The sequence below is a fragment of the Oryzias melastigma genome, linkage group LG10 (assembly GCF_002922805.2).
Source record: "Oryzias melastigma strain HK-1 linkage group LG10, ASM292280v2, whole genome shotgun sequence".
Lineage (NCBI taxonomy): Eukaryota > Metazoa > Chordata > Actinopteri > Beloniformes > Adrianichthyidae > Oryzias > Oryzias melastigma.
In genome coordinates, this window is record NC_050521.1 from 18,504,700 (window position 1) to 18,514,927 (window position 10,228).

At 37.3% G+C, this 10,228-nt stretch overlaps 3 protein-coding genes across 11 annotated transcripts in view; 1 reads left to right on the forward strand and 2 right to left on the reverse strand.

Moving 5' to 3' along the window:
- Positions 1-3,701, reverse strand: part of pdlim7 (PDZ and LIM domain 7) — a 33,341-nt gene extending 29,640 nt beyond the window's left edge. Inside the window, exons 1-2 of one of the 4 annotated variants that reach the window (XM_024283035.2) lie at positions 3,512-3,701; positions 1,560-1,658 (exon numbers count right to left, since the gene is read on the reverse strand). In XM_024283035.2, coding sequence (XP_024138803.1) covers positions 1,560-1,655 — 96 coding nt within the window. In that variant the 5' untranslated portion in view covers positions 1,656-1,658; positions 3,512-3,701. Of the gene's footprint in view, positions 1-1,559; positions 1,659-2,117; positions 2,270-2,347; positions 2,501-3,511 lie in introns of those variants that run through there. The other 3 variants (XM_024283036.2, XM_024283040.2, XM_024283039.2) reach the window with 3 other exon arrangements.
- Positions 3,702-4,606: 905 nt separating this feature from the next.
- On the forward strand, positions 4,607-8,526 carry cltb (clathrin, light chain B). 6 transcript variants are annotated; one of them, XM_024283045.2, is made up of 7 exons: positions 4,607-4,741; positions 5,012-5,174; positions 6,050-6,093; positions 6,238-6,355; positions 6,448-6,559; positions 7,238-7,291; positions 7,613-8,526. In XM_024283045.2, exons 1-7 carry the CDS (start codon positions 4,709-4,711, stop codon positions 7,782-7,784), a joined length of 696 nt encoding a protein of 231 aa, XP_024138813.1. In that variant the 5' UTR covers positions 4,607-4,708; the 3' UTR covers positions 7,785-8,526. The 6 variants fall into 6 exon arrangements, with proteins under 6 accessions (XP_024138813.1, XP_024138812.1, XP_024138815.1 ...); XM_024283044.2 differs by having other exon boundaries at positions 4,610-4,741; positions 6,047-6,093; XM_024283047.2 differs by lacking the exon at positions 7,238-7,291 and adding an exon at positions 6,871-6,891 and having other exon boundaries at positions 4,611-4,741; positions 6,047-6,093.
- Positions 8,527-8,576: 50 nt separating this feature from the next.
- Positions 8,577-9,608, reverse strand: higd2a (HIG1 hypoxia inducible domain family, member 2A). Its single transcript, XM_024283050.2, has 2 exons — positions 9,390-9,608; positions 8,577-9,061 (listed from the first exon to the last, which is right to left on the reverse strand). Exons 1-2 carry the CDS (start codon positions 9,574-9,576, stop codon positions 8,895-8,897), a joined length of 354 nt encoding a protein of 117 aa, XP_024138818.1. The 5' UTR covers positions 9,577-9,608; the 3' UTR covers positions 8,577-8,894.
- Between the last annotated feature and the right edge of the window lie 620 nt (positions 9,609-10,228).

A 10,228-nucleotide genomic window follows, 5' to 3' on the forward strand; every position in this document is an offset into this window, starting at 1 on the left:
CTCTGGAACCCCCCACATGAGGCTTCTGCTTCCACAGCCAGAAAATCTCTGTTGAAACAGACCGAAGAGGGAACATGTCTTTTGGCAGTGCCAGCCGGTAAATAGAGCGGTATAAGACACGTTCTAACACGGCCGGCGATAACCACTGCCGTCAACAGACAATTACATCACACTCCTTTGAACACCCTGACCTCTGTGGTCCAGTAAATTGAAGAAACATGCATTACATTGAATGTTTGTGTCTCATTTTAATGATCAAATGTCAACAAAGAGAAGTGCTTATGATTCTTGGGTCTGTGACAAAACTCCAAGATAGAAAAAGCACAAAGTAAATAACACCGAACTGTGTAAATGTCCACTGATGGATAGCCAGAGTTTTCTGAGGTTTAACAAGTCCGATGGAAAACTCACACAGGAAGAAAAGCAGATCCCTCACTGCAAAGCTGGAATTGTTTTATAGGTGCGTGCGCCTGCAAGTGCAAGCCTGCAAGACAACACTGACAATCTGTGTTCTTAAAAAGCCTGGAAAAGGCTTCAACTGCATCCCACTGAGAAATAACTGTACTAAAAGTGCATCATCTAAGATAAAGAACAATGTTGTGAGGCATATTAAGTCATCATCTCGTGAAAAATGAATCCGACTCACCAAAAAAGGCTCTGCACAGAGGAAAAACATGAAACATCTGGAATGCACTGCACAAATTTTGAAAAATAAACACCCCAGTCTGCAGACAATACCCATTGTGAGAGTGAGATGATAAGCATGCACTCAGGAGGGATCATTATGTGGTAACTAGGCATGTGTTTAACACTAACAAGACTCTTGTTAATCGACAAAAGCTTCAAATGGGAGCTCAGAGGAACAACAATTGGCTTCACAGGGTGATCCGTCATGCAAATAATCTAGAGCCCTGCCAGAACCCTAGTGAAGCAGAAATGCACAAGTTTAAAAGCTGATTACAACAGTCGGGTGAACGCTGAGAAGCGTTTACACTCTTTGGATCCTTCTTCTGGTTCTTCTATAGGTTTTTCGGCATATTTGAACGACTTCATACTTTCAGCTGTTTCGACCGATCTAGAGTCAAATTTTCAGTTTCTTCAAGAGATGGAACTTTTATTGCTTCTGAGATAATAAGACTTTGGGGCTCATTAAAAACAAATGGAAAGCTTCAAACGTTTACAGCCTTTGTGCTCTTTGAGAACCAATAACCTCAACATACTTTCAGCTATAAACATCATTCAAACTTTTAGAGCTTCAGCAGACATGGGACTTTTTCCGTTGGTAAAAGTTCTTTGTAGTTTTTATATAAAGGCACTTTTAGTTTAATAAAAAAATAGTCTGGTATAAAAGCTATTTTCCTTCAGTCAAAAATCAACTTTAAGTTTAACAATATTCCATAATCTGCTATTTAACATGGCAGCTTTTGATATTGACATTGAAAGTTTTAGCATTTGCTTAAGAACTTTTAATGTTTTTTTATTTCCCTATGCATATTACAGCATCTTGGGTGCTTGAATTTTCACAGTAAAAATGCAATCCTCCAGTTGGTTCTTCTTACCCTTGACACGGTGAGGGGCATGCTGAAGTCCTTGCCTCCCTGCAGCCTGAAGCCCCATGGCGCTGGGCCACTGAGGGTAACAGTGTACAAGTTCATAGCCTTGAGGAAGAGGGGAAAACAAGGAAAAGTCAAAATTAGACAGAAAGACAGGAAAAGAGATCTGAGGCCATATGTTCTTTCCTGCTACTGGCTTTTCCTGACACATTCCACACAGCAATCAATTCTGAGTGTTTTTCTTCATGAGATTCTAAATAAAGGAGGTCTATTTTTTAACAACAACTAATTCAAGTCTGCTAAACTACACTCAAATGATTTACATGTAGTAAAGCTGTGATACAAATTGATTATTTAATTGTGCTACAGCCCAGGAGAAGGCAATAAAACCCACGGATGCATCTACATGTCATCACATTCCTACTTTTATCAACACATCTAGAGGAGCTTTGTGGTTTATAAGCTAAACTACTGGACAGTGGGAAAAGCAACAACACTTAAGGACAAAAAAATGTTGAAATATAATAAAAACAAAGCGTCTCTCACTGTTGCATCTAAACTTACATGAATCCTACAACTGCTCAAGAAAACTGGAACTCAAACAGCAAGACACTTCACAGGAAAGTCCTTCTACACGAGCATGTCGACGTCACCCGCTCTCACCGTGACCTGACCGCTGACCTTTACGCTCCTGCTCAAGCACTTGCTCCTCCTCCAGCTCGATCTTACCAGCTCCTATTGTTCCCAATGATAACCCAGCTTTCCAAGCGAAGCCTTCAACCGCTCAGACCTACCTTACCCTCGAGGGCCGGCTCGTAGCCCAAAACCTGAGAGAAAGACGGGGAGTCAGCGAAGCAGGGCGAGCTGAAAGTACCCCCCCAATGCTGCTGCTGCGTGCGACACAGACAAGTCCTAGCCTCTGCTCTCTCCTCAGAGGCTATATAAGGAATGTAAAACTACACCAAACTATTTCAGCCCAACACCCACATGAGTCACAGGGGAGGGGGGGCAGTTGGAAGGAGAGAGGTAACATCAACTACCCCTTCATTTTGACAAAGGCTCAAAACATAAGTCATTTTCATTTCTGTATCCTTCTTTTCTTTCAAGGATCACACTTGGGAAATGAAAAACGGCCACAGCCGTGGGTAAAGCGTCTGGTGCTGTAAATTCTCTGGATAGTATGAAGCATATAAAAATCTATTTTATCGTCCACTTCTTTAAATTACATAGGATAAGTACGGTTAAGATCCAAACACAATTTCAAAACATCAAATTTATTTTTTTCTAAAAAGTGGTCAAAACTAATTAAATCTATTCATAACTAAACGAAAGTGAGTGATTTGGTGTGTTTTTATCCTCTGGAGTTAACACTTTCCTCCTGCAAAAGCAAAAATAATCATTCTAAAAATAAAAGCCTAAAAAGTCAGTTTAGGTAATTAGGATAAAACACAGACCTTGACAGCAGCAACAGGTCGAAAACAGCTTAACTTTTCATGCAATGACGACAACAGCTTCTGTATCAACCCAATGAACTAAGTCACTGTGTTAATAAATTTGACTTTTTCTAATTTATTGTCACTCCACTTCAAAGATAACTTATGCTAGTTTTTAAGGATAAAAAAATACACTAACCATCTAACACTGCACATACAGAGTTACGAGCTTTAATCCGAAACTTTTACGTGATTTTAACAGGAGGGGTAATTAAAGAGCATGCTGGGAACACTTAAAGACAGCCAGCCAGACGTTCGCACAGAGCAACAAGTAAGCTAACCGGACTAGGCAGTCCAACAATATCTGCTCCAACTCGAACGTTACAACTTGACTTAATTCAACAAAGCAAGTTAAGAAGAAAAAAAACTAATTTTGGAAAAGAAAAACAACCGGAGGAGAAATAAAGTTAGAAAACGTTGTGTTGAAGTTAAATGACAACCTCAAGGAAGCGACATTCTACTCACCTTTTGTCCCTCCTTGTATCCGCTAAAGACGGGGAGTAAAATGTAAAAATAAAATATATATTAAAAAAATAATAGCTACTTTTTGGGACTTCCTCTCAGCCTCGGGAAGCCGTTGAATCCCCCCTTGAGCAGCAAATGCATTCTCCTCAAAAAATTCTTTTACTAGCGTGACACGTCACAGGTCACGTGGGAGGTGCTACACCGATATCTGCGACCCGAGCGATTCGGTGCCCGCACGAGCCTTGTTTATTTGCAAAACTACAACAAACTGAAATGTTTGGGATAAAACTGCGTCTGCGGCTAAAATCAGAAGCTGCTGTGGGGAGATGGAGTTGTTTGTCAAAGGAAACGCATGCTAAATGAGCATGTCATGACCATTTCCAGTAGGTGATAAGGGCACAAGAAAGTGGGACAGATTACAATTAAGATGACAATCTCACTTTTTAATGTCAGAACATGAAAATTTGACTTTATTTTTAGAGAAAAAATAAATGAATACAAGCAGAAGACAGTTTTGGTGATTGTTATTTTTCTACAGATCTATATTAAATTTAATAAAGCCATTTTTTCAAATAAATTTTACAAGACAACAATAAAGGTACACCGAAAAGCCTGCAAAATCATAGAATAAATACTCTTAAACAGATGTGTTACTTCATGATTATTAATATGATTTTTTTAAATAATTATCAACTATCCAACCAACTTGACCAAAACCCAGCACGAGCCATAAAGTCCTCTTATAAAAATAAACTTTTTTGTGATTATTAAACCATTCATTTATAAATTATTGTTTCCAAATGTTTACATTAACTGAGTGTAGAATCCAGTTTAAAAAAAAACTATACATGTTAATGCAATTATATACTTCAGAGATTTGCTTCTGAAAAGCAACTAGACATTGCTATGTAGTAGAATATAATATGTGCTTCAAGCTTATTCTAATAAGATGACAGTAGCTTAAATAATTTTCCTCCGGAATCTGACATGTTAAAAATTTTAACAAAAATGACAACCCTTAACTGAGACACATTTTACCCAAACTAAACCCTGCTTATTTTAAATATTTATCATTTATCATTCAAAGCCAAACAGATACAATGGATGGATAAAATAACTGCATGTAGCCCCAGAGCCTCTGGTTACAGAACCCTCGTTTGAATGTCGCAATAACTGCATTTTTTGTCAATTCCATGTATGGCCACCAGATGGAGACAAACTGCAACAAAAGTGAGAGCTCCTGGTTGCTGCCCTTGATCTATCATCACAGTGAATGAACAAGTGGAGAAATCATGAATCACCATTGTAGGCCTTAAATCGAAGCCTTTTTTATTGTTTGTTACATACGGTTTATTAGCTTATTGTGCTTTTAACAGTAGTTTGCCAAGATTATTTGGTGTTTTTGTCACCAGATTTTCAATCCTGTGGCGCTCTCGTATAGCTTTTTGGAAGCTTGCTGCAGCTACTGGGCTTTGTTAAACTTGCACTTTTTTGTAAAAGATGGCTGACAACGGAGCACACCCGACCGAAGAGGACCCGGCTGCAGCTTTTCTGGCCCAACAGGAAAGTGAGATAGCGGGGATTGAGAATGATAACGACGGGTTTGGGGCGTTGGAGGAGGCGGATAGTCTGCAGGCGTCTCATCCGCAGACTGTAAACTATGGTAAGTTTATGACTAAGCTAATGCTAAAATCAGCTAGCATTCAAGCGTACAATCTGGTTTATTGAGCAATACTTGCAGTGATTTTTTATTATTTGGTTTTAAAAAGCCACATTTTAGTGCACAGTAAATAGAATTTCCACAAATATAAATAAGTGTCTACTTTGTAATATAGTTTTTTCCCAACGAACACAACTAGCGTTAGCTTTGTAGCCTAGCTAGCTGGTGCTAAATCGTTTGTTTTTAAAACCGGATACAGTAAATAGTTTCAAATAATGCAGTTTTTCATGTTAATGAATGTAAAAAATGGGAAAAGGTTCACTAGCTGTGTTAGTTTTAAATAAAGATATCGAAAATGATATTAGAACCAAATTAAATGACATTTAGCACTACTATATCTACTTTCGACGTGTAATGTCCATTTCTTTTGGTCTCAAAGTTCAATTTAAGAATAATTAATTAGCCATTTAGGTTTACTAATGTTTTAAATAAATTTGTACATCATTGGTAGCCTAAATAGGAAATTAACTTTGTTTTTTATCGTGATATTTAATTTACAAAACAAAAGTCATAAAAAGACAAAACAAAGTTGAGAATCAATAATACTGTAACTACCTCATCAGATGTATCTCTGCTTTTGATTTAAACTTGACAATCCTTCTTTTAAAAGGGATGTGGAGCAAAGATAAAATCAGTGCCCAGACAGGAACTGCTTCATTCCTGATGTCTTAACCGTTTCAAGAAGTTGATACTAAAGCAGTCGAAGTTAACATTCAGTTCAATCTCGAGCGAACTGAAGGAAGGAGTGTGTAGACTTCCAAGAAGTCGGCTTTTAACTGAAACCTTTTTTATTATTTCTTTCCTCACAATGTTAGAAGACTTTGAAGACGAACCTGCCACAGTGAATGGAGATATATTTGAGGTGAGCTAAAGTCATTCTGTATTTAAAAAGCTGGTCATATGTACGAATTACACAATTCTAGCATATAATGTCATTCATTCTAAGTAATAAGCTTTGGTTTCTTCGTTTAGGTACTGTGTGTGATCAATTTGTTTGTTCTTAAAGGAGTCCAATGGCCCAACTGACAGCTATGCAGCCATCGCCCAGGTGGATATTCAGAGACAAGAACCGGAAAGTTTGCGCAAGTGGAGGGAGGAACAGAAGGCCCGCCTTGAAGTGCTAGGTAGTTGTTAGAACTTGTATGAAAATCACAACACAGTTGGACTATTCTATCATATAGCTTTCATTATTTTATTTTATTTTTTCCACCAATAGACTCCGCTTCAAAGGCAGCAGAGGTGGAGTGGAGAGAGAAAGCCAAGAAGGAGCTGGAAGACTGGCATTTACACCAGAATGAGCAGATGGAGAAAAATAAAGCCAACAACAGGTGAGGCTCTGTCACTTACTCCGTTGACATGCAAACATGTTATGGCTGGTAATCCACTTTATTACCAAAATATGAGTCAGATGAAATTATCCTTAAATTTGTCCATGTGAGCCGACTCTTAAGTTATTATTTTACTGCCTTAAAAGTATATGAGAATCAAATCTTTACTAGTTGTGATCACAAATATTAATAGCTTTTTTGTTAAATGTGCAACACATATTTTTATCATCTTTATACACCCACAAAAACTCTCTAAAGTGTTCCTCTTCTTAGCCCAAGTTAACCTTTTCTTCTCTCACAATTTCCAACAGACTCTGTCCATCTCTGGCACGGTATCATTCTGCTTCTGTAGCTTCTTTTTTTTTTTTTTTTTTAAAGCACTGGCTGACTGACAGTGTTCTGATGAGATATTAATCCTGAGCTTTGGAAAACAAACACAGGAAGCTGCTGGAGTTGAAAGAATGCAAACAACAGAGAAAACTTTTTCCCTTTTTATTATTTGCAACTGTGAAAAATGGAATTATAATGAAGGGTTTTTGGACTGTAACTGCATGAAAAGATTCCTCATCAGAGCTTGTCTCAGCTCTTCTAAATCACCGACTAACTTTTCTTTCTCACTCTAACTGCTCTCCTCTCCCTTTTTTCCTGCCTACTTGGCCTTGCCTGCCTGTGCACTAGGATTGCTGACAAGGCTTTCTACAAACAGCCCAACTCTGATGTTATAGGCCTTGTGTAGGTTTAGAACCCTTCTGCTTTTTAACGTGGTCTGCTCTATTCTTTTGAGTTACCCTATGCATGCCCTCACCTTAAATTTATTAGACTTACATAGTATTTCTTGTATTTTTTCATGAATGTTGTTAAAACTAGTGAGTGTGTTTGTATGGAATAAGGATGATGGGTTTTTTTTCTATCTGATTCGAGTGATTTACAGTAAAAATGCATGTTTTTATTTTATTTTTAATCTGGTGTGAGTGAGTTTTGTGTGCTATACGTAAAAATTAAATAAATAAATGCTGCAAATTCTTGATTTAATCATTTGTCTTCGACTTTCAGGGCATCAGAAGAGGCTTTCCTGGCAGAGACCGATGGCGACACCCCGGGGTCAGAGTGGGAGCGAGTAGCTCGTCTCTGCGACTTCAACCCGAAAACCAACAAGCAGGCGAAGGATGTTTCTCGAATGCGCTCGGTCCTCATCTCCCTTAAACAGACGCCTCTCGTTCGCTAGATCACCTCGAGTGAAATTTCTCCTCTGAAAATTGCCTTTATTTTTAACCTCACAATTGCATTAAGAGAAATTTGTATTTCCCATTAAAAAAAAAAAGTCCTGTTATGTTTAGAACCTTTTTAAAACATCCTGCCTTTTATGTATTCTACTGTATTCAAATAGTATATTTAACCCGGCACTTACGAGATATGATATACTCTGTTACATTCTCATTTAAATGGTCAATTTGATTACTATTTAACCTTGTTTTTTCCATTTAACCGTTACAATAACCTCAATGCATGTCAAATATTTTTGGATGAGCAGTTTTTAAGATTATTTTGAAACTATTATTTCAAACACAGACTATAGATTGTAACTACTTTTTCTTTTTCACCAATTGAGGCATAAATACTGTTCTCTGGTGTAGCTGAAAAATCGCCACATGTAAAAAACACTTTTTCTTCACAAATGTAAGCTTGTGGCCTTTCTGATCCAGCTCTTAAACCAGATGTTTCCAGGTCAAATTTAACTAAAACTCTAGAGAATAAGTTTATTTATATATTTATCCGAATTTTTAAAAAACATTGTTTTGGATAATTTGATACCCATATTTACATTTGTTTTTCCATTCACTTTTCTCCTTTTTGTTAACTTTGTGATTTCTGCACATCGGTTCACAAGTTGCCTGTTTGGACATAATATTAAAGCAACGATTGTCAAAAAGGGAATTGGAAATAATAAAAGCAGTTTGTTCACCTGACTGTTTATTTTTATTGACTGTTTAATAATTCCTCACAAACATGAATCAAGTGGTTTATCACACCTCGTTTATTCTGGCATATTCACATTTAAAATAAAAGTCTGGCAACACTGCAATATGCTGTTAAGTTCCAAACTTAAGGCAAGTTTTCACTATTTCAATCGTTTTGGTGAATCGGAATTTCACGGCTGCAGCTCACTTGTTGGGATTAGAAGCTGAATATACACATTTTCTTCAGGTCTCAAGCAAAACATGTTCAAACATTTAATGTTAAAAGTTTTACAAAATACTCTGAACACGTGTGTTCAGTTGAGTTTTAGGTTGCATTTCCCCTCATGTGGCTGGAAGATGGGCTGTCTGGCCCATCCTCACTGCTTGGGTTTCAGAGCTGTGGTAAAGACACCCACAATGATGGCAACGACAGTGAAGCCTTGAGCAAAGATGCGTCCCCTCATCAGCATCTGGGATTGTCTGGTCTTCCCTTGTTGGAAAGCGCGGAGGCCATACATCAGAGCCCCTGCAGTTCCCAAACAGCCTGGAGGAGATGGAAGACACAAACAATGACTAAGGGGAATAGAGTTAATGAGAGCTGAGGATGCCAGTGAGGCCAGACTGACGGAAACTAAACAAATAAAAATACATCTTACTTTGAAATCTTGAATTACGACATTTAAACCAATCAGCTCCAGTTAGTGTCACATACTAAAATTAAAGCTGAAAAAAAATCCTTACAAAAACAGGTAAAGTTTGTCATTTTAAAAGACCAACAATATTTACACCCCAATAATAATAAAACACTAAAAGGACACAATTGAGTACACTTGTATAATTTCCCTGTGCAGCGTTCCCCTTGTGTAACTCACCTATCGGGACGAAAGGGTTCTCCTTGGTTTTCCTGATGAATTTCTCTTTAAAAGTTTCATCCTTGGTTTTGGAAGAAGGGTAGAAGCCTTCAATGACAGGGGGCTGAGAAAGGTCAAAGGGAATGGGCGCTGACGGCGGCGCGGAAGGCTGCTGCTCCGTCACCGCTCGGGTCGACGCAGCCGCCATACTTGCATCGACTAATCAGATACACCATTTCCGGTTATGCGTTTCCCCCATTTCAAAATAAAAGTCTTGAGTTTGGAATGCTTCCGAGTTTTTTGAGACAAGTGACACATTTGTGCAAATTTTAAATAATATTTTAAAAATAACTTATTTACAGTTTGTCCGACTTGTTTCCAGATTGTTAGCAACTTATTTGATTGAACTTGCATTGCCATTAAACTGTTTCTAATATGATGTTCCTCGTAATTGTGTTATATTTTGATTTTTAAAAACTTTTAAAATGGCATAAAGAAACAAATAGTTTAAAAAAATGTTTTTTGCAGATCCTTTAAGTAGTTAATAATGCAAATAAATAGCCTTTCTAAGATATTAAAACAAAATGCTTAGCTTACACCCACAGAAAAACTAAAAAAAATAAAGAAAAATTAAGCAGGTTTGTTGAAACCATTATCCTTCTTTTTATATATATATTATTTGATTTTGTACCTTAGAGTTTGACTTAAAATAATATCGGTATTGTGAGAAACATGTTCTAGGACTTAAGTTTTTAAAAAAAAATTAAGGGGTGTTAAACGGCCATTGCATTTTTATTTAATGTTGTTTATTTTATCAACAATTTCTAGTGATACTTTTGATATGCAAGACCTACATATTA